The sequence below is a fragment of the Chenopodium quinoa genome, unplaced genomic scaffold, assembly GCF_001683475.1.
Source record: "Chenopodium quinoa cultivar QQ74 unplaced genomic scaffold, ASM168347v1, whole genome shotgun sequence".
Taxonomy (NCBI): Eukaryota; Viridiplantae; Streptophyta; class Magnoliopsida; order Caryophyllales; family Amaranthaceae; genus Chenopodium; species Chenopodium quinoa.
The window spans coordinates 3,402,377-3,427,357 of NW_018743331.1; the positions used below are offsets into that span (position 1 = coordinate 3,402,377).

General features: G+C 42.3%; 2 protein-coding genes across 3 annotated transcripts; one reads left to right on the plus strand and one right to left on the minus strand.

Moving 5' to 3' along the window:
* Nucleotides 1–6,623: 6,623 nt before the first annotated feature.
* LOC110737503 lies at nt 6,624–7,875 on the plus strand. Of its 2 annotated transcripts, XM_021917858.1 has the most exons (5): nt 6,624–6,804; nt 7,163–7,213; nt 7,303–7,338; nt 7,415–7,468; nt 7,553–7,875. In XM_021917858.1, exons 1-5 carry the CDS (start codon nt 6,751–6,753, stop codon nt 7,697–7,699), a joined length of 342 nt encoding a protein of 113 aa, XP_021773550.1. In that variant the 5' UTR covers nt 6,624–6,750; the 3' UTR covers nt 7,700–7,875. The 2 variants fall into 2 exon arrangements, with proteins under 2 accessions (XP_021773550.1, XP_021773551.1); XM_021917859.1 differs by lacking the exon at nt 7,163–7,213.
* A 15,822-nt stretch (nt 7,876–23,697) lies between these two features.
* Nucleotides 23,698–24,081, minus strand: LOC110737546. Its single transcript, XM_021917890.1, has one exon. The coding sequence runs from the start codon at nt 24,079–24,081 to the stop codon at nt 23,698–23,700; it is 384 nt and encodes a 127-aa protein (XP_021773582.1).
* Nucleotides 24,082–24,981: the final 900 nt, after the last annotated feature.

Sequence of the window (24,981 nt, forward strand, 5' to 3'; positions counted from 1 at the left end):
TAAGAGTTAATAACTACTCCCTCCGTGTTTAAATAAATGAAATGTTGTGACTTTTTACACTATTTATCTAATTCACTTTTACTCATTTTGTGATTTATGGATAAGAATAATACATGTATAATTTCGTGGGAACTTATTGAAATCGTCTCAATTAATAGTTTATTATATTAATGTTCAACCGTTATAATTTTTACTTATTGATAATTAAAGATATTATCAGTTAAAGTGTTGCGTTGGCATACGTGCACAAGGGAAACGTTTCACTTATTTAAACACGGAGTGAGTAATTTTTATCATGTATTTTTTACTTGCAACATACTCTTTTGACACGTAATTTAAAGATATAAACTAATCTTTCCATTTTTAATAAATGAATCACTTTGACTTTTACACTATTTACATACCATGTTTGACTTAATTATTTTATTATTATAGAATAAATAAATGTTATTTCATATATACCAATCTATACCTAATGGATAGTGTTTTGGGTAAAAATTATGCATGCCACATGGCCTTATCATAAGGTGACACTTGTCACCCTAGGAGAGGTTCAAAATGGACCTATCTTCATTCGACATGTGTCGCTTCCAAATATTTGGGAAAAAAGGCGGCGTTCATGGCCCAAGTCCCGAGAAAGCCGTAAAATGGCGCAGCCCAATCATTCCTATAAATAGGAAGATTCCCCCCATTTAGGGGGCACGTTCATTTATTACACACAATTAATTTTCTCACATCAGAGAAATCACCTGATCTCGGAATCCGAGAAGATCTCACTTTACCTTTTCCGCACCTTTTTACATTCTCTAAACCCATTCTAACTTGATTGTCGAAGGCGGAACTCCAACCACCCGGAGTTTCCGTTTTCTCGTAGGTACATGCGCCCAAAATCCAGTCTTGGTGACGTAACTCTCCCAAGAGACCAGAAAAACCCCGAAACATTTGGCGCCGTCTATGGGGAGAGTACCTCTAAGATGGTTTCTCAAGAACCTGTATTGTCGGTTAATGATAAACAACCTCGGGTTAAGGTAGAGGTCTAGTCGGATCATGATACTAATAACGACTTTGAGGTCGACTCTTATGTGGCCCTTGATGGGTCACTCAAGACTAGACACATCCGTCCCAAGGATAAATTGGAACGGGGCAATGGTTAATCAGGCCCAAGCAAGTCATCCGGCCAGCCATCTGGTCAGCCCCAGGCGGCAGGAGGGATTGATCCTATCACCCGAGACGAGCTCATGAAATGCATGGCAAGTTTCAAGGGTAAGATCAAGGACCTGATCACCAAAAGGATGGCAGGCTCCAGCAAGGGTCAGTCGGCTAAAAAACCTTCTCATGTTGAGAAGAACAAGTCTATCAGGGACCGAGAGCCCACTCCACACCCCAGTTCCAGGGAGAAGGCTCGGACCTTGATAGATTGGACCAAATTTTGCTTGCCCGAGACGGGAAAGAGGAAGGCCATTTGGAAAGTTCAACCGGATGGCAGCAAGAAGACATTTTCTGATGCTCGCCTTTACATCGAGCAGAAGAAAAATCAGCAACTGTCTGACTCGGCTTCCACGTCGAGTTTCCTAGACAGCTTCAAGAATACCTCGCCGAGGTATTCTCAATCTGTTCATGAGAGCAAGTCAGGCGGCCAGTTCGTCCGTACAGGCCCTCATGTTATTGGCTCAGCCCAGTACATGCCCCAGATGCCGTAAAGGCCGTCTGCCCAGCCTTACATGCAGGCGACTCTCTTTGGGGGTCAGGCGGCATATAGCGTCCAGCTTCTAGACTGGTAGCTCCGTCTGCTGAAACTTGGGGAACAATCTTCTGCTTTCACCAAAGAGATAACCGAGGTGGCACAGCCGGCCAAGGTTAAAAATGTTTTGGTAGGTACCTATGATGGTGTACCACCAACCTTGAAGACCACCTCATGGCCTACACCAACCTCATGTACTTGCAGGGGTTGGATGATGCCACCTGGTGTCAATGCTTCCCGGCTACATTGAAGGACATTACCCAACAATGGTTCGGCAATTTGCTGGCTGGCTGTATCAATAGCTTCAAGAACCTTGTGTTCTTGTTTGCTTCTAACTTCTCTATGACTTTCTGTGCCAAGCTAAGAAAACAAGCTTCGATTTGAGTGCGGTACAGCAGGGGGATAGAGAAGGGCTTCGGTCATACGTCAGGCGGTTCAATCTGATGAGAATCCAGATTCAAGGGCTGTCCGACGATGTGGCTTATACAGACTTTTTCAAAGGTTTAAAGGACGGGTCAACTTTTAAGTTTGACCTCGTGAGGAAGAGGGTTGCCACCCTCCAAGAGGCGCTGATGGAGACGGAAGCCTATATACAGGTGATCGAGCTCTGCTCCACCAGCAAGCAGTCAGACTCAAAGAAGTCTGACCAACAAAAAGAGAGTCGGCAAGCTCAAACGGCTTAGAATGCTGAAGAGCAGCAAGAAAAGAAGAGATCTGGGGGGTTGACAATTCTGATCAGCCGTCCTAGAAGAAAAAAAAGAGTTTAAACTGTACGTTCCAAGGTACGAGTTTAACAATGACCGCTACTCCATCCTCATGGAGATAAAAGACCGGGTGACCATAGAGAAGCCCGCTGCAATGAAAGGTTCCGCCCAAAACCGGAACAAAAACAAGTATTGCCACTTCCATGAGGATATTGGCCACGACACTAACGACTACAATAGCCTCAAGCGGCTGTTGGACCGTCTGACTGATAAAGGGGTGTTGAAGTCTTACATACTCAAGTCCAAGGTGACCCTGAAGACAAACCTAGGGCAGTCGTCTAAAAAGGCTGCCCAGCCTACTAGTAGTTCGGACACTAACAAAGAGCCGAACTACACAATAGCAGGCAGCTTTGCCGGAAGGGGCCCAACCATCCGGGGCACCAAGGACCATGTGAGACGGCTGGATGTCAGTTCAGTTGATGAGGGCCAGGCGTCCACTGACACATTCCCTGAGGTCATCATCACTGAAAAGGACAGGGGCAAGGTCTGTCAGCCGCATGAAGACCCCATTGTCATTGAGTGCAAGGTGGCCAACCAGAAGGTCAGCCATATCCTCATTGACATCGGAAGCTCGTTAGACATCATCGGCTATAAGTGCTTGTCCAAGCTGAAGTACAATCCCGGCAGCATGCACAAGGTTACTCACCCCTTGGCTTGTTTTGGGGGTGGGGTTGTGCACCCAGTCGGTCGGATTGACCTACCTATTCGGCCGGGGGAGAAAGGATAGGGACGCCATATGGTAGTCCAGTTCTTGGTTGTGGAGGAGCTGACCGCCTATAATCTCATCTTGGGTCGTCCGACTCTAAACGAATCCAAGGCTGTCATTATCCCATCCCTCATGCTGCTAAAGTTCGAAAGGGATGACGGTTATGTTGTCTCCCTAAACGGAGATCAGAAGACGGCTAGAGAGTGCTACCTCTCAGACGTTAAGCCCACGGTGGCCGCAGCCGGCCAGGGTGAGGAGCCAATAGACCTTGACGATGTCAAGGAAGCCGAGCCTGCTCCACCAGCAGCCGGCAAAAAGAGAAAGGCCGACCAGTTGGTGGCCGTGAAGAAGGAAAAACAATATCAATCACTGACCGAGGAACGGTCAGATAAACTCCATCCCCAGCCTGCTGGTGAACACATTGATATTGCTCTGGACGATGCACGTCCGGAGTGTACTGTTAAGGTGGGGACGTTTGCTTTTGCGAAGCTGGGTATAAACTTGCACAACCTCCCGAAGGAGTTCAAAGACATCTTTGCCTTTGAAGTGGAAGAGATGCTAGGCATTAGCCCGGATTTAGCTGTCCACAAACTCACCATGGGTCCTAAAAGAAGCCTGTCAGGCAAAAGAAAAGAAATCACGGCATGGAGAGGAGTCAGGCAGCAGCCGCCGAAGTAAAAAAGTTGTTAGACGCCAGGTTCATTTGACAATGTCACTTCCCAGATTGGGTTGCGAATGTTGTGCTTGTAAAGAAGCCGAATGGTACCTGGCGCATGTTCCATCTCTTGCTCATCCAGCATATCAAACTCCCCAGCCGGTGTGACCTCATCAGATGGCACTTCTAAAGTGCCCCTTCTACATCTTGGCTTTGTAGCCGTCTGTTTGACCCTCGCCATTGTGTCCTGCACAGACACAAAGAGGTCGGATTTTAGGATGAACAAGGTGGCCTAGACACCTAGAGTAGGCAACCCCAGTCCTATACTCAGCCGTACCAGGAGAACGGCTGACTATTGACCTAGGCTGTGCCGTGTGTGCTGATGGTGAATCCATTTATTGAACGAAATATGCACAAACGGAAAAAATATGAAAGAGCTAAGAGGGGAAGAGACGGTACCTTAAGATTTGTTTCTTGAAAAGGTGTCAAGTGTTGGCCCGCTGTAACAGACGGGCAGAAGATCAGACAGCTATTTGTGAATGATACAGACGGTTGTCAGACTTTCTCTCTCTAGAACTTCTTAACTTTCTCTCTCTAGACTTTTTTGGAAACGTCCAAAATAGGGGGGGTAAAAGTCATATTTATAGAGGGGTAAATTCAGGGGCAACTTTGTAATTTCCCCTAAAGGTGAACAATTAAAACTGAGTGGCTGAGTGACAAGTGTCACAGATGCCACGTGGCACGCCACGTCACACCTGCGAGGGGCAAATGTTTAAGGTAAAATTACCCAGGCCACGTGGCCCTATCAGAAGGTGACACGTGTCACCCTAGGAGAGGTTCAAAGTGGACCTATCTTCATTTGACACGTGTCGCTCCCAAATATATGGGAAAAAGGCGGCCTTCATGGCACAAGTCCCGAGAAAGCCGTAAAACAGCGTAGCCCAATCATTCCTAGGTTTCCGTAACCTAGGAAAAGGGCACAAATCCCGGTGACCCTATAAATAGGGAGATTCCCCCCATTTAGAGGGCACGTTCGTTTATTACACACAATCAATTCTCTCACATCAGAGAAATCACCTGATCTCGAAATCCGAGAAGATCTCACTTTACCTTTTCAGCACCTTTTTACATTCTGCGAACCCATTCTAACTTGATCGTCGTCGGCAGAACTCCAACCACCCGGAGTTTTCGTTGTTTTGCAGGTACAGGCGCCTAGAATCCAGTCTTGGTGACGTAACTCTCCCAAGGGACCAGAAAAACCCCAAAACAGATAGGATTAAATGTTATTATATCATCAGATTATTAACAATGTCTATTTTCATAATTTAATTTTGTTACAATCTTTAATGAACAATAAAAATTAATGGCCAAAGTTCGTTGCGTCTCAGTAAATGTACCGGTCAAATTGATACCATTAAAAAAACAGAAGGAGTAAAAGAATAGGTAAACCGTAAACAGACAAATTAATTGAAATAATGTAACTACCAATAAGAAAAAAGTGTTAAATTGTATTGTTAAATTTATGGCTTAATAAGTCTATTTATCTTTTCTATTCACTTTCTCAATAGCATGGCAAGGTGTGATGCAAGTATATAACAAATTATTATTATTTTTTTCTTTAAAGCTCTAGCCACTAGCATAATTTGTTACATTCTCTTTTCAGGCAATTGTTAAGGGGTATTTAAGAAACAGAGTGGAGATCTATTGTCAATATTTCCTTTTGATGTTTGTTATACCATTAGTCATTTCCTTTGCCCTTTCTAATCCTCCACTTTCTTTTATCATGATTCCTCAACCCTTCCCTCCAAAGGAATCATCAAGAATTTCAAGCATCTTCCTACAAGTTTTGAGACATGCGTATTTTTTAGATTTTGAATGAGTCTCCACCATGATTTTATGTATATTTCATAAACCACAATAATGACTCCTTTTGAATATATATAAGACCACATCAGCATGCGTGGGTCTTTGAAACCACGAGTTTGAATCCAGAGCGATTGACTACTTTTGAACGATTTAGTGTACTTTGCAAAGTATTTCAATAAGCATATAAACGTTTTTGTACATACATGAAAATTGGTGATCTTTTGAATTATCAAATTGAAGGTAGTCGCATAGAATTAGTTAAGTTACATTACGCAAGGGTCACTACCAAAAAAAAAAGTGCATTTTAACGACAACCAGGTTATACCGTTGGTAATTTAATAGCCGTCAGAAATTAATGACTGATCATACTAACTGCCAAACTATTTGTAAAAAAAACTACCGATGGTTTCAGTGAAATTTTACTTATGGTCGGTCAAACCATTGTTATCTTAGTACCGACGGTTTAAATTTGAACTTAACAACAAATGTTATATATTATGACGGCCATTTACCAATAGTACGTATTTCATACAATTATTGACAATTCATTAGAGCCGTGGATAAATGCTTGTTTTCTTGTTGTGGTTTAGTCCAACCAAGTAGAGAGTGTTTAGGAGGGAGAGATGCCTAATTACTATTACAAGGTTTTGAGATTAAGTCACAACCCCTTGAAATAATAATAAAAACTTGAATAAAACAAGGGGAAATTCCCTATTGCTCATATGGAGAAACAAAGTTTGTTTCTCATGGGGGCAAAATTGTAAATCCACCAGTTATAAGTCATATGCTGGAATGTGAGGTGTCTTAATTGGTTTGCCAGCTGTACCTGGCTACATCTCACAATTAACGGCGTTAAATTTCCACGTTTATGTAATTTTAAAGTTTAAAAAAACGAAATAGAGGAACTCAACTTGTTTTCTAGGAGAAACTCAAGTAGAAGGTCCAACTGAATTTCTGGAGGTCTAAAGAAGGTAATTAAACTTGATCTAGCGGAGGGGTGTGATTTGAACTTGAACCAATGGAGGCCTGTGATTCAACTCGAAGAAGAGTGTTCCATTTCGATCCAACGGAGGTAAGTGATTTCCTTTAGTTTGTCATCGTACAAACAAGTAGTTCAATTGATTGGCCTTGTTGGGACGAATTTAGGTATTCTTGACTGGGGTTGGTGTTGAATTTTTATGTGACATTATGTGTCATCGGTAATTCGTGAAATCCCAATAGAATTGTTTTGTTTGTACTCAACTCTGTTGTAATTTGGCTTTTTTGAGTAATTGATTTGAATTTTATTATTTGGATTAATGACAAATCGATTTTAGGGTAAATTGTTGTCTGGTATTGAATGATAGTTATTGTAAAACCTTAGTTGTGTTTTTTTCTGCTGTTTTGGGGAGACCCTACTCATGTAATTGGTTGTCAATTTGCCTATATAGGTAGTAGTACCAATGTCAATCAAGCGTAGACGTTTAGTTGATGAAAATGCGGTGAGCAGTTGTCCATCATCGATATTTAATGGTTGAATAAATTGAGATGTTTATGCATTTGAGTGATTAATGGCTGTTAAACCTTGTAGGTTGGACAGGAGGATGGATATATATTGAAGAATAAGGTATTATGTAATAATCAGGTTTTAGTTTCATTATGTGCGATTCTGTGCTCAACATATTGTTGTTGAATGAGCGCAGGAAGTTGCCAAAGCCATGGAAAAAACAAATGATTTGTATCCTGCAATGTTTAAGGTAGTAATTAAAGTGTTTAGCAATAAATTATGTTTCCCAGTGAACACGAGTATTGCTAAATTGTTGTAATCTTATTTATTGTAGGATGATAGATTAACTTATGGTGAAGTTGTGAAAGGCAAATCAGAGGTCTTGATGGAACATTCCAAGGGTAGTAGGAGGGTAACTTTCATTGTAGCGCCTTTGGTAGAAATGTTTTTGTTTCTAGATTATTGTTACCATGCTTTGTAGTTATTGGTATGTAATGAGACAGCCTCCGAACACGAGTTGCCGGATTGAGTCATTTAGGCGCAGTTGTCGAAAATTTGATGACCGGCGAAAATGTTGGGTGGTTGAGATGGGTTTTGGTGGTCTATTACATGTTTCTTTTGATATGCAATTACCTAGACAGTTGGCTTATTGGATAATGACTCGTATAGATCCGATAAGTAAAATGTGCGTTTCCTGTACCAATAAAAATATTTGCAATACGAATTTTTGTAAATCAAGTTAAATGGGGAAAAAAAAAAAATATTGTAATACATGTAAATTAAATTATTTGTTGCATTTCACAAATTAAAAAAAATTGCAATACATGACCTTGATGTTGGGTTGAAAAGAACAAAATTTGTCATTCGTTATTTTGAAAGTGGGCCGGCCCACTTAACACTAAAAAGGAAGCCTGCGGTTTTTGCTTGTAGTAAAGTTGTTATCTTAATTTGAGTAAATATTTTCTCGTTTTTGGACTTTTAATTTTTCATTTTTTTTAATTTTTAATATTATTTAAGTCAATTTCTAATTTATATGTTGAGTATTTAGTGCGTTACCAACAATAAAAATATTTGCAATACGAATATTTGTAAAATGTGTAAAATGGGCAATAAATAAAATTGCAATTTCATTACATTTAATTATTTAATGCCTTTACCAATTTAAAAAACAAAATTAACTGTGTTTGAAATATTGAATTTAAAGTGGGCCGGCCCAGTTTACACGAGAAAGGAAAGCCTACAGTTTTTGCTTATAAAAAAGCTGAGACCTTTATGTGGGTAAATATTTTCCCGTTTCCGTGTTTTGGTTTGTCCATTGGATATAAGGGTGTAAGTGAATAGCTGGCGATTTGTTTAAATTGCTATTTCGTCTTATGTGGCGGGGCTCTATGAAGAGAAAATCAAGTAGTATCCCTTAAATTAATGAAAGTATATGATTCTTTTCAATTCTTATCCCTAAAGATGGTTAAATTGCAGCGTGCTTTTACTCTCTTGGCATTCTTTTGGCGTAGGAGCAATCACAAACCATAAAAATCTCTGTAAAAAGGAAATTTGGAAAACACTTTAACTGATAATCTGCAAAAAGGATAAGTTCGAATCATAGTAACTGAATACCCCCTACAACTCTATCGTTACCCCCTAACTAATATATCACTTACAACATTTGTAATATCACATCTGTAGGTGATTCCATGCAATTCATTCTATGAATATTAAGTTTGAATAACTTCACATAAATTTGATAACTTTTAACTATTTGAATTTATAAAAATAAGATCATCAACACTTTTGGACTTTATAGATATTTGAACATATATAACAATAACATTAGGTAAAGTCATACTACCATATAATTTTTCGTTGTTGTCCACTTCACATACATATAACAACAAATAAACTTAATAAACCAAATAAAATTCATACACGAAATAAACTTAATAGTAGAATGTAATTAGAAATTCGGGCCAACACAAGCCGACCTTTAGGACTACAATAACACATCTCACGTTAAGTAACACATAAATTTAATTTGGTTTAGTGGTACGGAAAATGTCTACATTCGTACTAATCAGTCATTGTATGTAGGGTCTTCTTCTTCGAGGTTCTGATTGGTAAACCATATAGTTCGTTCTCGTCCTCGTCACTTCTTGCATCTTCAGGTACATAAATTGATTCTGAAACTAGTTCGGGGTACATGGACAAAGTAACCTTTGGTTGTGTTACACATTTGCATTTCAAAAAAAATATTACATTCATTAGACAAAGGCATGAGAATTATTCTAGAATGTTAATGCGTAATGTTACTATTGGACAAGGAAGAAAAAATACGAAATAACATTAAAGGCAAATAACAATTTGCTGAGGTAACTAACATAATAACAACGTTTTTTTAATGAAATGGTTTTAAAATTTGCTGTCATACTTGCTTCCATAGGTCGTTCCGTACTCGGGACTAGAGCACAATTCATCATGAAGACGACCCAGACTAAGTTGATTAATCTCTGTCAAATCCTAATCATTGTAGTAGTAAAGATTATCGTTGAAGTCCATTTCCGGTTCATTTTGTGATTTGACCCAATTAAATTACATAATCGGTCTATTAGGGTGGTACCAAGGTTGAATATTAGAAGGTAAAATTTGTAACTTAGCAATTTGTTTGGTGATGTTCATTAGGGTTCGGTTTCTAGAATTCATGGAAGATATGGAGTTGTTTGAAGGTAGTGTTCTTGGAGGCTGTATGAGTTACAGTAATAGTAAAAGTGGTATAACTGTAAAAGAAAAATACAATTAAATACGAATGATAAATGGAGAAAAAGAAACTGTAAATGAATATGGATGATAAATGGAGTAACAAGATAATTCAGTATGGTAACGGTAAAACATCAATTATTGTGGTAAAAAATTTGGGATATATAAAAAAAATTATAAAACAAAAAATTTGGGATGTATAAAAAAAAATATAAAACAAAAAAACAATTCTAAGCACTCAATGGGGTATTAAAGATAAAACATCAATTACTGTGGTAAAAAACTAAATTGCTAATGTGGTTGTTAAATAAGAAGATGATAATGTAACAATCCCAAATCTCCCTCTACGTAAATACCATAATTATACGTATACAAATACCGTAGAGATAAATTTGGGCATATTACCGCCACGTGAAAACGTAAGGCTTATTTAGTTACTCAAAAATAGCAACGGAAAATAACAGACTTTTTTTTAATAAAATGAATAACCACAATAACTATTTCAAAATACTCCAATTAAACTTGTCCACTCATAAATAAAATCCTAACTATGTGATCCCAGTCCCGACTCAAGCATGCTCACGAACAACTACACACCTGATGTTTCGGGGTTTTCAGATGTCCTGCGGGAGAGTTACAATTCCGAGACTGGAACCGGACGCCTATACTTGCAAAACAAACGGAGACTCCGGGTGGTTGGAGCTCTGCCTCCGACGGTCAAGTTAGTACTTGTTTAAGGAGTAATTAATGCGGAAAGGTAAAGTGTTTTTCTCTAGGTGAGAGTAATTAATGATCGTAATCCCCTTTAATGAGGATTAATGAACATATTTATATGCCTTGGGATGCGTGCCAAATCCTAGGTTTAGGGTAAACCTAAGGCTGACTGGGCTTTTTCCAAGGATTGGGCCTAGGTGGCCGGTTTTCCCATGTGTCATGGGAAAGACACGTGTCTGTCGCAACTGGTCCATGGTGGACGAATCTATGATTGACACATGGCAGGCTCCTATAGGCCCATGTGGCGGACACATGGTGGAACCTGATTGGTCCACTTGTCAGATGGTGATTGGTAGGGAAAAATCCCCTAATCATTTGCCCCTCACAGGTGGCACGTGACTGTTCACATGTCACCTGTGACAGGTGTCGGCCTGTAACAGGCGACGGCTTGCTACAGGTGTCGCTTGGTGGATGGCCGAAGGTTTTTCCCGCTCAATTTTGAATTTTTGGAGACGACCCGTCGACTTCTCTTTTGCCCTATATAAAGGGATGTTGACCAAGTCATTTGTTCACATTTGCGAACTTTTTCAAGAGAACTCTCGGACCCCTGAACTTGAGCTCTGACACTTTGCAACTTCTGACCTGCCAGGACGACTGTTTTACTAGGCGCCTACTTCGATCAAGCTTTTTTCAGAACTTAAGTTTCAGGTAATCGTCTGTTCCTTTATTCTTCTTTGCTTTTGTACTTTTTCTTTCTTTTTTGAAAATGAGACCTCAAAAGCATCCGGCACGACCCTAGGTTAGCAATCAGCCGGTCACCGGGGATGGCTGAGTCTAGGACTAGGGGTGCCGACTGCCCTGCGATAATTCAAACTTTACACAAGTCCCGGAATCCAACTGTCTTTGTATCTATGCAGGACAGTATGGCAAGAACAAAGAAAACCAAGAGAATAGAAAACTCTGATGGCTCCTCTTTCTGGGTTCCGATTAGTGAAACATCGGACCAGCCGCCTGATACTGCAGGGACCCAAGGCGACCCTTCTGCCGAGAGCTCTGAGGAGGGAGCTAAGGTAGTTCCTTCCCATTTCACTGTTGACCTGGCCAATCGGCAGGTGACCCCCGAAGAACAAGAGGTGTCGGCCCCTTCAGGAAATGGGGAAGAGTCGGACTCCTCTGATAGTGAGTCCGGCTCTAGTTCGTCGAGCCGCCTCTCTATAAGCTCAGAAGAGAGGCACAATTGATTGCATGAGGCGAGAGACTCTCATGCGGCTGAAAAGGGGGAAGGCTGGTCGGAGCCATCCGCCTCTCATAGGGAGTTGAACACTCCATATTATTGCCACGTTCCCAAGGGCCTAATCAAGGCCATGAAGGAGCGAAAGAGACTTTCCTTTCGGACCACACAATGGGTCCGAATTATCAAATATTTGTGCCGGATGGTGAGGACACCGTCGTCTGGCCTGAGGGCTCCAGTTATGGGGATGCCTGTTTTGGCTGTTACGAGGCGGTCATCAAGGCTGGATTGCGATTTCGTTTGCATCCGGCTGTTCATCAAATCCTTGATGGGTTCGAGGTGGGGCTTTGGCAATTGGCCCCTAACTCCTGGTTCAACATCCTGGGCTATGTAGCCGGATGTGAAATGCACGGGGTAGAGCCGAACTTTAAGGCGTTCGCTCACATGAACTACCTCAGCCGGACCCCCAAAGCAAGCGGTACCGGCTGGTACCAAATAACGAGCCACAAGGGCTACCTTATGACCAAGGGCAAAGAGAACAAATGGAAGGATTGGAGAAACACCTTCCTCATTATTTCCAGTCCCGACCATCTGTTGAACAAACGCTACAATAGGTGGAACAAAGACCCACCTCTTCTAGCAGGCAGTCGCAGCATGCCGCTTGTTCCCCTCAAGGCCAGGGAAGAGATCCTGGACCAAGGGTTGTTCAAGGTAGAGATTAGGGCAAACTCTACCACTGGGTTACGAGAGCAGGTGCCCTTAAAATGCATCCCAGAGTTTCAATGGCTCTATGACAAGTTTTTCCTGGCCGCTTGTGGCCTTAGCAGTCGGTCCTCCAGAGGTAGTCGGCCACTTGAAAATATATACCCTTCATTTTGATTTGTTTGAAAATTTTTCTAACTTTTGTGGTTCTTATTTGTAGCTGAAGCCATGGACCAAATCACTGCTTCCAAGAAGGCGGCCGCTATGCTGCGAGCCTCCATAATGCAACAGAAGCGGACTGCTTTTGACAAATATTGACACCCTTGACTTAGATGGCATTATGGGTCTCCTTTCTGAGGTAGACTTAGAAAATTTTTCAACTTTATTTCTTTGCTTGCCGCCTGCTTCTTCTGACGCCTGTTTTCCCTGTTTTCAGACCATGTTGAGAGTACACGACCTTCGTAGGCCAATCAACGCCAAAAATAAAGAGGTAAAGGCTGCTAAGGCTATGGCCGCCTCTAACGTAGATAAGGCAATGTTTCAAATTGCCCAAAATGAATTTTTGACAACTGATATTCTTTATTATCAGGCGCAGGCCACTGCCAACATTCGTACTGAGTTGGAGGCGGCCAAAAAGAAGAACAACGAGCTGGAGGCAACGGTCAAGAGCCTCAAAGATGAGCTGAGGCCGCTTAAGCAGAAAATGACTCAGGTCGAGACCTTGGAGAAATCCTTGGCTTCTGTCAAAGAGCGCCTGGTCCAGCAGGAGAAGAGCCTTACTAATGAGCTCTCGGCCAAGGCCGAAAAAGAGAAGATGGAACTGGCCTAGGCCATGATGGAGGATTCTGCTCAAATCATGCGGATGACCTGGATGTGTCTATTTCCAAAAGCTCATTATGCCGCCTGGGAGAAGAAGTTCGCTGCTTGTACTGAAAAGTACAACCAGCAAATCATGAAGCAGGCGGCTGAAGAGGACCAGGAGGCCGAGTCCAGCTCAGAAAAAAGAGGAAGAGGTGGTGGTGGCCCTGCAACCGATTGGGGTGGGTACGTCTACAGAAGCGGCCCCTGATGCCGAAACAAGTAAGAAGGAGGCCTCTCAGAACCAGGCGCCTCTTGTTGGTCAGGCGGCAGGCAATACTGAAACCTTACCTCAACCCTAAAGCTTTTTGTACTCAACTTTTCTCCGGCCTGCGTGCCGTTTGTTTTTGTATTTCTCTTACCCGGCCGAGGGGCCGGGGTCTTGAATATTTTTGCCGGTCTATATGGCCGACTGTTTATATGATTTCGGCGGCCATCTTTTTGGTTGTCTTAGCTCATCAAGATTTCGAATTTTGCTTTTTAATTTTTGCTAAGTGTTGAAGAGCTTTGATATCTGCTTGCGTGTTATACCGACTGTTTTGTATGGCCGATAGTTGCAAACAGGTACAATATATAGGCTGCCTATGCCCCTGGTCGACTGGTTGTCTTAGTTCCAGGTTAGGCGATCAGTCGGCCATTTATGCAGTCGGACCCCAACATATTTTGGTGAATACGTTAGATTTGGCAAATTAACTTAAGTAGAAAAAGTTCTTGTGTTCTGGTTTGCTAAAAAAAACCGTTCTGCGAACCAACTCTTCAAATATGTCTGGTTTGAAGAGAAAACATCTTAACAGTGTTATGGGTACGAGAGCTCTAGTTCACCTTTAGGCAGGCGGTCCCGTCATACCTTTTGAATCCTGGCTAAGTATGTGAGCGATTATGGGTAATCTTGTAGGTTGCTCACCCGCCATGTTTATGCTCGAGTTGTAGAGGCACCAAGCGGCATAGGCCGGCTAGTCCCCTTGATTCACCCAAATTTTGTTGGTTATTTACTCAAGATGCGATAACTTAGTAAGGACAGGGGTTTGAATTCTCCTGTTCAAGAAACAGGCGGTCTATTGAAAAACCTTCTAGATTTCGAACCAAGTTTTAGGGAGTGACTATAAGTTTACATTGATGTTACTTAGTCGCCATCACTTTTGTTTGAGTAGTAGAGGTACCAGACGGCGGAGGCCGGCTGGACCCCTTTATTCGCCAATGTTTGTTGGCTATTAACTCAAAAGGTACGGGCTGTACCTATCCCAAGTAATACAATCGGTTATCTGACGCGGATGTTAACTGCTAACACTCGTTGGATCAGTGATAGAGTTATCCTTGTCTCATAAATGGCTACGTGGTTGTCTTAGTGGACAGTCATATAGGTTCCGTGTAATTAGTTTATAGAACAATGTTCCACCCAAAAGGGAGCTGCTCTCTGCGACGAATTTCATCCGAATGGATGCCGCCGGACGCCTGCTATGATTTTGGGACAGGTCGGATTAGTTTTTAAAAGTTGGATCAGTTGGCTGGGCGCCTGGTCTGATCCTCTCGGTCATAGACCGTAGGTAGTTCTTGGTGAACTAAGTGTGGGAGAGTAGCCGGTTGTATAGAACAGGCGGCATGCCCCTCATGCGTATTAAAAAAGTATGGAGAGTAGCCGACTATTTTACCAGTAGGCATGCCCCTCTTAGTACAAAATAAGTGAAGTGAAACATCAAACTTTTATTAGTAGCTCTCGGCTATTTACATTATTCAAAAATAATACTTTTTGAGATTATCTACATTCCAGGTTCGAGGCAAGGGCTGGCCGTCTGGTGTTTCCAGGCGGTAGGTACCATCTCGAACCTCTTCATAAATTCGGTAGGGTCCTTCCCAGTTGGGAGTTAATTTGCCTGACTCATTAGCCCTACCAACTGCTTCCATTTTTCTTAGCACAAAGTCACCCACTTTGAGTGGACGCCTATGTACTCTTTTGTTATATGATCTTGTCATTCTCAGACGGTAAATTTCATGGCGCAAGGCTGCATTGCACCTTATTTCTGGGAGTGAGTCCAAAGCCAGGCGCATGGATTCCCAGTTTGTCTCTTTGTCATACAACATTATTCAAAGAGTCGGCTCGTAGTGTTCAATTGGAAGAACAACTTCTGCACCATAGGTTAGGAGGAATGGAGTCCCTCCAGTCGACCCTTTTTTAGTCGTCCTAATGGCCCAGAGAACATATGGTAGTTCATCTGCCCATGGGCCGCCTGCTCGTTCAATCTTCTTCTTAAGACCGTCTGAGATGATTTTATTGAAAGCTTCTACTTGGCCGTTCGCTTGAGGACGGCCGACTGATGCAAAGCAATGCGAGATGCCTTGGTCTCCCAGCCAGTTTTTGAGAACAGGCGTCTCAAATTGGGGACCATTATCAAAAACCATAGACATGGGCACCCCAAACCGAGTGATGACATTTCTCTAGATGAATGAAATCACATCCTTCGTCTTGATTCCTTTGACAGCCTCTGCCTCTACCCATTTAGTAAAGTAGTCGACTACAACATGTATTTCCTGCCGCCTGCAGCAGGCGTATAGGGACCCAGGATGTCCATGCCCCACTTAGCAAACGGTAGTGGGCTATGGATGGTAGTGAGATCAGTAGCCGGACGGTGAATTAATTTGCCAAACCTTTGACACTTGTCACATTTTTTCACCATTTCCATTGCATCTGCTTCTAAAGTAGGCCAAAAGTAACCCTGCCGCCTTGCCCGTTGGGCAAGCAACCTGCCGCCTACATGGGAAGCGCAGTAACCAGAGTGAAGATCTTCTAGGACCTCTCGTCCTTTTTCTGGAGTAACACACTTCAAGAAGGGTTGGAGGTACCCTCTCTTGTGAAGTTCTCCCTTTATCATTTCGAAACTGGACGCTCATTTTTTTAGGGCGGCCGCCTGGTGATGATCATTCGACAAGGTGCCGTCCGTTAAGTATGCCCTGATTGGGTCCATCCAGGTTGAACTTCGATCTAAAATTCCTACAGGGTCTTCCTCAATGCTTCTTCTCTCCATAACCTCCCAGAAAACAGTTCTTGGAGTATCACAGGAGGCTGAGGATGCTAACTTTGAAAGAGCATCCGCCTGGTTGTTTTCAGATCTTGGTACTTGAGTCAGATGAGAATCTTCAAGGGATCCGACTGCTTTTCGTACCGCCTGTAAATACTTGATCATGGTCGGATGAGTTGCTTCGTATTCGCCATTGTACTGACTCACTATCAATTGTGAATCAGAACAGGCGTCTATCTTTCTTGCCCCAGCAGCCTTGCACATGCGGATTCCGGCTAGTAAAGCTTCATATTCTGCCTCATTGTTTGAGGCTTGAAAGTTAAAACGTAGAGCGTACTCATACTTGTCGCCTTCTGGCGACTGACATATGACGCCTGCTCCACATCCACTTGAGGTAGAGCTCCCGTCCAAATAGACCTTCCAGACTTGGTCTGGAACCTGAGAATCAGAGGGCCGAGTCATTTCTACAATAAAATCAGCAAAGGCTTGCCCCTTTACTGCTTTCTTGGGCTCGAATGTGATTTCGAGGCTCTGAATTTCTATTGCCCATTTGATCATCCGGCCTAACGACTCCATGGTTGTTAACGACCGCTTGATCGGTTGATCTGTGTACACGACGACTGCATGCGCCAAGAAATAGGGCTTCAATTTTTTATCGGCCATGAAAAGAGCAAGGCCGAACTTTTCCACCAAGGGATACCTCAACTCGGCATTTTTCAACACGTGGCTGACAAAGTAGACCGGGAGCTGGCAGCTGTCTCTTTCAGCAAGGAGGACGGCACTTAGAGCATGGTCAGAGACTGCCAGATACATGTAAAGCGCTTCTTTGGGCAAGGGACTGACCAGTCTTGGCAAGGAATGCAAGTGAACTTTCAGTTTTTGGAAAGTCGCCTCAGCATCCGGCCCCAATTCAAACCTTGCCTTCTTCTTTATTGCTTGAAAAAAGTAAAGGCACTTGTCACCTGACCGGCTGAGAAATCTTCCCAGAGCCGCCAGACAACCTGTTAACTTCTGAACCTCTCGGACGGTGCGAGGCGACTGCATGTCAATGATCGCCTGCACTTTCTCAGGGTTCGCCTCTATTCCTCTCTGATTGATGAGGAATCCGAGAAACTTCCCAGACTCAACCCCAAAAACACATTTCTTGGGATTGAGCATGACATGGTGCCGTCTGAGTGTGGTGAAAGTTTCTCGGAGGTCCGCCAGATGATCTGTCTGAAGCTTGGACTTAACAATCATATCATCAATGTATGCCTCGACGTTCCTCCCAATTTGGTCAAAGAAGACCGTATTTATCATTCTTTGGAAGGTTGCCGAGGCGTTCTTCAAACCAAACGGCATGACCGTGTAACAATATATCCCTTGATCAGTGACGAAGGCCGTCTTCTCCTGATCTCTCTTCCACAAAGGAATCTGATGGAAGCCAGAGTAGGCGTCCATAAAGCTCATTAATGCATGGTCGGCTGTTGAGTCGACCAGACTATCAATTTTGGGCAGAGGATATCTGTCCTTGGGGCACGCCTTGTTTAAATCAGTGTAGTCCACACACATTCGCCAGGTACCATTCGGCTTTTTGACAAGTACAACATTTGCAACCCAGTCTGGGAAGTAACATTGCCGAATGAATCCTGCATCAAGAAGCTTTTTAACTTCGGCGGCTGCCGCCTGACTCCTCTCTTCGCCATGGTTCCGCTTCTTTTGCCTGACAGGCTTCTTTTTTGGATCCACAACCAGTTTATGTACCGACAGGTCAGGACTGATGCCTGGCATTTCATGAACCTCGAATGCAAAGATGTCTTTGAATTCCTTCAAAAGTTGGTGAAAATCTTCACCCAGAATTTTAAGAGAAGTCGTCCCAACCTTGACTGTTCGGTCAGGACGCGAGTCGTCTAGGACAAGGTCCGTATGCTCACCAGCCGGCTGAGGGCGGAATTCATCTGACCGCTCCTCTGCCAGTGATTTCTATCTTCTTTCTTTTATTTCGGCCCCCAATTGGGCAGCCTTTCTTTTCTTGCCGCCTGCTTTTTGAGCAGGCGCATCCTCCTTGACAATTTTAAGGTCCACTTTTTCATCACTTGGCCCGGCGGCCACCACAGTGGGTTTGATATCCGAGAGGTAGCACTCCCGAGCCATCTTCTGATCTCCCCTTAGGGAGCCGACTGTTCCATCATCTTTCTCAAATTTGAGCAGCATAAGAGATGGGATAATGACAGCCTTTGAATTATTCAGGGTGGGTCGTCCGAGTATCATGTTGTAGGCCGAGAGTTCCTCAACCACTAAGAACCGAACCACCATGTGACGACCCTCCCCTTTCTCACCCAGGAGGATGGGTAAATCCACTCGCCCTACTGGGTGTACGACTCCTCCTCCAAACCCTACTAGAGGGTGGGACACCGGATGTATGCAGTCAGTATTGTACTTGAGCTTTGCCAAGCACTTGCTGCTGATAAGATCAGAGGAGCTACCTGTATCAATGAGGATCCGGCCAACTTTTTGGTTGGCCACCTTGCACTCAATAACATTAGGGTCATCATGCGGCCCCTTAATCCCTCCTAGATCTTCTTCTGTAATGACAATCTCTGGGAATGATCTTTTGGCGGTCCGTTCTTGATGAACGGAATTAACATCTAGCCGCCTGATATTGTCTTTATTGCCCCTGATAGTGGGACCGCCTCCTGAGAAGCCGCCTGCAATTGTGTAGACGACTGCATCATCTGTATCAGAACTGTCGGTCTGTTGATGATTCTTTTTAGCCGACTGCTTGTTCTTTGAGGAAGTGTTCCCCTTAGACTTCTTGACATAGGAGTCAAGGTCGCCTTGTTCAGCCAGGCGGTCTAGATAGCGCATGAGGCTGATGCATTCGTTTGTTTCATGACTAACGTCTTCATGATAATGACATAATTTGTCTTGGTTCCGATTGTTGGCAGAACCCTTCATGGGGGCCGGCTTCTCGATTGAGATCCGGCTCTTGATTTCTTTGAGGATAGCTTGGCTATCCTTGTTGAACGCATACTTCGGAGAGTACGGTTTGAACTCTTTTTTCTTTTTCTAGGCCGGCTGTTTAGAGGAATCGGCCGCCCAGACCTCTTTTCGCTTTTTCTCATCTTTATTAGCCGGCTGCTTTGGTCGACTGTCTTTTTTGTCGGATCTCCGTCCGTCCGACTGCTTCCCAATATTGCAGAGGCCAGTCGCCTGCATATAGGCTTCTGGTTCAATCAAAGCTTCGTGGAGAGTCGCAACCCTTTTTCGAACCAGGTCAAACTTGAAGGTCGACCCATCCTTAAGACCTCTGAAAAAATCAGTGTAGGCTACCTCATCCGGCAGCTCTTGAATTTGGATCCTCATCAGGTTGAACCGCCTGATGTATGAACGGAGCCCCTCATTTTCACCCTGCTGAATTGTCCCTAAATCAAGGGTCGTCTTCTTTGCAGCTATGTTCATGGCAAAGTTGGAGGTGAATAAGTAAGCAAGCGTCCTGAAATTATTCACACAACCAATCGGCAGGTTGCCGAACCATTATTGTGCGATTCCTTTGAGAGTAGCTGGGAAACACTTGCAGCAAGTGGGATCATTGAACCCTTGGAGGTACATTAGGTTGGTGAACGCCATCAAATGGTCTTCAGGGTTAGTAGTGCCATCATAGGCGCCTACTAGCATATTTTTAACTTTGGCCGGCTGAGCGGCCTCAGTAATTTCCTTGGAGAAGGCGGATGGCTGTTCTCCAAGTCTTAGCAACCGTAGTTGCCAGTCCAAAGGCTGGACATTTTTTGCCGCCTGTCCCCCAAACAGAGGTGACTGCAAGAAATATTGTTGTTGCGGTACGTATGGCATGTTTGGTACCGTCTGCTCTGTATGAAATCCAGACCGACGGGAGGTACCGCCTGTCTGACTTTCATGGTTTGATTGAGTATACCTCATAGAGGTATTGTGCAGACTATCTTGGAAATCTGAAGTGGAGGCCGACTCTGACAGTCGGTCATTCCGCTTCTGCTCTAACAGTAGCCAAGCATCTGATTATGTTTTCTTTGACCCATCCGCTTGTATATGACAAATGGGCTTCCTCTTCCCTAGTGAGGGAAAACGATACTTTGTTAAGTCAATCATAGGCGGCTCCCACTTCCTAAAGTTAGGGTGGGGGGGTCGCCTCTCGACCTTGAACAGGCTTCCTTCTTCCTGAATGAGAAGGCTTTCTGGCCGACTGCTCCTTAGAGAGAGCAGGCGTCTTCTTATTAATTAACTCTTGGATCTCCCCCTTGAACCCCCTCATGAAGGTCATGAGTTCGTTTCTTGTAATGGGAGCAGACCCTTCAGCCGCCTGTTGCTGATTAGGCGGTGTGCCGGCTGGATTACTGGGTCCAGCTTGGTAATCCACCCGTTCCTTCCTTTCGGTGTGACGGGTGCGTCGGGCCCTTAGGGTCCCGTCTGAGGCCGTGTGTGTTTCAACCTCAACTTCATTCTCAGTATCATGGTCTGAGTATACTTGAGGGTCGTCCTCTGGACGCCTCTCTTTTGGATTCGGTACAGACTTTGTGGCCATCTCGAAAGTACTCTCCCCACAGACGGCGCCAAAATGTTTTGGGGTTTTCTGATGTCCTGCGGGAGAGTTATAATTCCGAGACTGGAACCGGACGCCTGTACCTGCAAAACAAACGGAGACTCCGGGTGGTTTGAGCTCCGCCTCCGACGGTCAAGTTAGTACTTGTTTAAGGAGTAATTAATGCGGAAAGGTAAAATGTTTTTCTCTAGGTGAGAGTAATTAATGATCGTAATCCCTTTTAATGAGGATTAATGAACATATTTATATGCCTTGGGATGCGTGCCAAATCCTAGGTTTAGGGTAAACCTAAGGCTGACTGGGCTTTTTCCAAGGATTGGGCCTAGGTGGCCGGTCGTGTTGCAACTGGTCCATGGTGGACGAATCTATGATTGACACATGGCAGACTCCTATTGGCCCATATGGCGGACACATGGTGGAACCTGATTGGTCCACTTGTCAGATGGTGATTGGTAGGGAAAAATCCCCTAATCACCTGAAATCAAGACTGCTTACCAATAATGGTAAACAGGGCTAACCAAAAACAAAAAGGAAACAGATTAGAAAAAACGCTAAGTACGTATAAATGCAAGACATGTAAATACTTTTATTAGGCAACCATGCTTTCGAATTAATCACTTTAATTTAAACTCGCCACAAGCCACTTTCCAAAATTAGACTTTCTAAAATTAAACCTTCCAAGGGTAGTAATGTCCATCAACAGAAGATTTCCAAACCATAGATTTCCAATTTATAAACTTTTCAGTTTTTAAGATATATTTCCAAACAAATTTTCCTCACCTAAGTGTGCACGCCCCCCAAGCAAGTTAAACTATACTCGAGGAAAGACCAGATCAAACAAAGCTCATATTCTTACTTAACCAGTTTCGGGTAAAGGGACAATTAAAATAACAAATACTCATGCTCATAATGAGCTGCAAAATTTTAAATTAATTTAATCAAGTGATTATGAATTAAACAACTTTTATTAAATCAATCAAACACTTTTTAAAGATCAAACCTTTCATCGTAAAGTTATATATTTTAACTCATCATGAAAATCATTAACATAAATATTCATACGCAACATTTATCCAAACAATCATTAAAATAAACATTTACCAAAACACGCATTCAAAAATTGAATCAAGGACCTAGCCACCTATACGTACCTTGGTCACAAGGAAAGTTAAGGTACGACTACTACATTTGACCACGATCAAGGGAAACCTGCTACACAAATAAAATAACCTTAATTAATATAAGGTTACAAAATAACACAAAACCATAAACACCATTCTACTTGTGCATGAATTACCTAAATTTTAACCTTTATTAAGCAAATTATGTTAGTATCAAATTAGTGCTATTAGTATCAAAGTAGTAACATTAGTGTCAAAATAATAATAGCTTCTTAAAAGAATAGTATTAGTATGATAATATAAGTAATAATAATCATAGTATAGTAATCATCATTTTGTTTATAGACTTGTGGCAAAAAGGAGGGTGAAGGAAGGAACGTGGCACTACACCTCCTTGGCAGCAAGTCACGGCAGAAGGTTGGCAGCAGACTGGCGGCAGTTGGTTGGTCGTTGGTGGCAGGGATGGTGGCGGAAGTGGTGGTTGTTCGGTGGCAACAACTTGGTTGCGGGTTGCAGAGTTTATGTAAGCTAGAAGGAGGAAGGAAATATAGGAAGAAGAGGGCGTGATGAGATAGAAAGTAGAGAAGAGAATTTCTGATTTTTGGTGTGAATAAGTGGGGGGACTTAAGAGTCTATTTATAGTGTTTAGAGTGTAGAAAAGATAGAGCTTAAGGTGTGATATGATTACTAGAAAATATGATAAGTTTTTGGGATTGTTAAGGTAATTGAATCAAATTAAGTCTAGATTAGTAGTTGGGTTAAAAGATGAGAAAAAAATTTTAAATGGATACACATATGGTTGGGAGAAGGAAAATAGCAACAAAAAAAATGAGATAATGAAGAAGAAAATTAGAGGTTAAGTTAAAATATAATTATTAACAAAGTAAAGTGATAAAATCATTCTTAAAACCATGAATGTTTTTACCAGCTTCTCATTTCACAAAAATCTTTTTTTCTTTTATTATTTTATTTTAATATAAAAACGAAAATCTCATTAAATAAAATAATTTAATTTTGTAATCAAACCAAGTTATTATACAAATATTTTAATATTTTAGATAATATCAATACTACAAATAGTTGTAAATCATAATGTATATTATCTTTAAAACTCTTGAAATTGCTAATATAATAGCATACATATCGAATAAAATATGGACCGACCTATAAAAGATAATTAAACCTGTATTATTAATTTAGAAATCCGAAAATAATTAATTATTCAAATGATTAAATACTTATATTTGGCTCCAAAATTTAAAATTCATTTTGGCTCCAAATTTTAACAACTTTCCAAAATACTTTTCTAAAATTCGGGGTATTACAGTCTACCCCCCTTAAAAGAAGTTTCGTCCGAAACTTACAAACATTTAATACCTCAAATTAATATTATGAATTATCTTGGTTAGTTAGAATTTATTAAGTTCATGCACAACCTAAGGACTTGACTCAAAAGGCTCACTTAAAGACATAAAATAAAAGCGCGAAACTGTATTGCATTCTACCCCACTTAAAAGGAAGTTACGTTCCCGTAACTTAACCACTCACCATGAAATGGTTAGGGTACTTTTTACGCATTTCTGCCTCAGCCTCCCAAGTTGCTTCCTCAACCTTATGGTTCGAACATAAAACCTTGATTATCTTCACATCCTTGTTTCTGGTGCATCTAACTTTACTATCTAAAATTCTCACCGGTCTTTCTTCATAGGTCAAGCTTTCATCTAGCTCAATTGTCTCTGGTTTTAGCACATGTGCAACATCAGGAACATACCTGCGAATCTGGCTTACATGAAAAACATTGTGCACCCTTTCTAATTCGTTGGGTAAGACCAACTTATATGCCACTTTCCTAACTTTCTGGAGAATCTCATATGGCCCAATGTACTTTGGGCTCAGCTTCCCCTTCTTACCAAATCTCATTATCCCCTACTAAAAAGATATTTTCAACAACACCTTTTCTCCTACTTGGAACTCTACATCTCTGCGCTTCTCATCAGCATAACTTTTCTGTCTATCTTGGGTTGCTTTGATTTTCTCCTAGATCAACTTCACTTGCTTAACAGTTTCCTCGATCATTTTAGGCCCAAGTAAAACAGTTTCACTTATGTCACTCCAACAAACTGGGCTCCTACATTTCCTTCCATACAGTGCCTCAAATGGGGCCATTTCAATGCTTGCATGATGACTATTATTATATTAAAACTCAATCAAGTCTAAGTGATCTTCCCATGAACCTTGATACTCCAATACACATTCTCTCAACATGTCCTCCAAGGTTTGTATGGTCCTTTCAGTCTGACCATTAGTTGCAGGGTGAAAATTTATACTCATCAATAACTTAGTTCCCATGGCCTTTTGTAAGCTTTGCCAGAAGTTAGATAGGAACCTCGAATCACGATTGGAAATGCATGATATCTATAAGCACTCCATGGTATTTCACCACAAACTTCACATATGCCCTTCCCAACTGATCTATAGACCGAGTGCTTTTCATAGGTATAAAGGTTGCAGACTTAGTCAATCGATCCACAATGACCCAAATAGTGTCATTCCCCTCCGGGATGCATTGAACAAGGAGAGCTACATGCCTCTTCCATCAGTCTCTGTTTGATGTCCCCACGATGTTGTGGAACACACCATCTCCCTTTAAATCGAATACTCCCCTCATCTGCAATAGTAAAGTCCAAAACCTGCCCTTTCCCAATCTTCTCTTTTATTGCCTTCAACTTCGAGTCTCCCAATTGACTTTCCCTAATTTCATCATGAATAGAAGGTTGCACTGCCAAGGCATTCAACATCTTACTAACCTCTCCGTGCTCC

What these genes read in the sequence shown, in the direction of transcription:
- LOC110737503 (XM_021917858.1), top strand. Translation starts at nt 6,751, where the DNA reads ATGGAGGCCTGTGATTCAACTCGAAGAAGAGTGTTCCATTTCGATCCA. An exon ending in TCCATTTCGATCCAACGGAG is followed by an intron (nt 6,805 to 7,162) that starts GTAAGTGATTTC and finishes TTGCCTATATAG; the next exon opens with GTAGTAGTACCAATGTCAAT. An exon ending in GTTTAGTTGATGAAAATGCG is followed by an intron (nt 7,214 to 7,302) that starts GTGAGCAGTTGT and finishes TAAACCTTGTAG; the next exon opens with GTTGGACAGGAGGATGGATA.
- LOC110737546 (XM_021917890.1), bottom strand. Translation starts at nt 24,081, where the DNA reads ATGAGATTTGGTAAGAAGGGGAAGCTGAGCCCAAAGTACATTGGGCCA.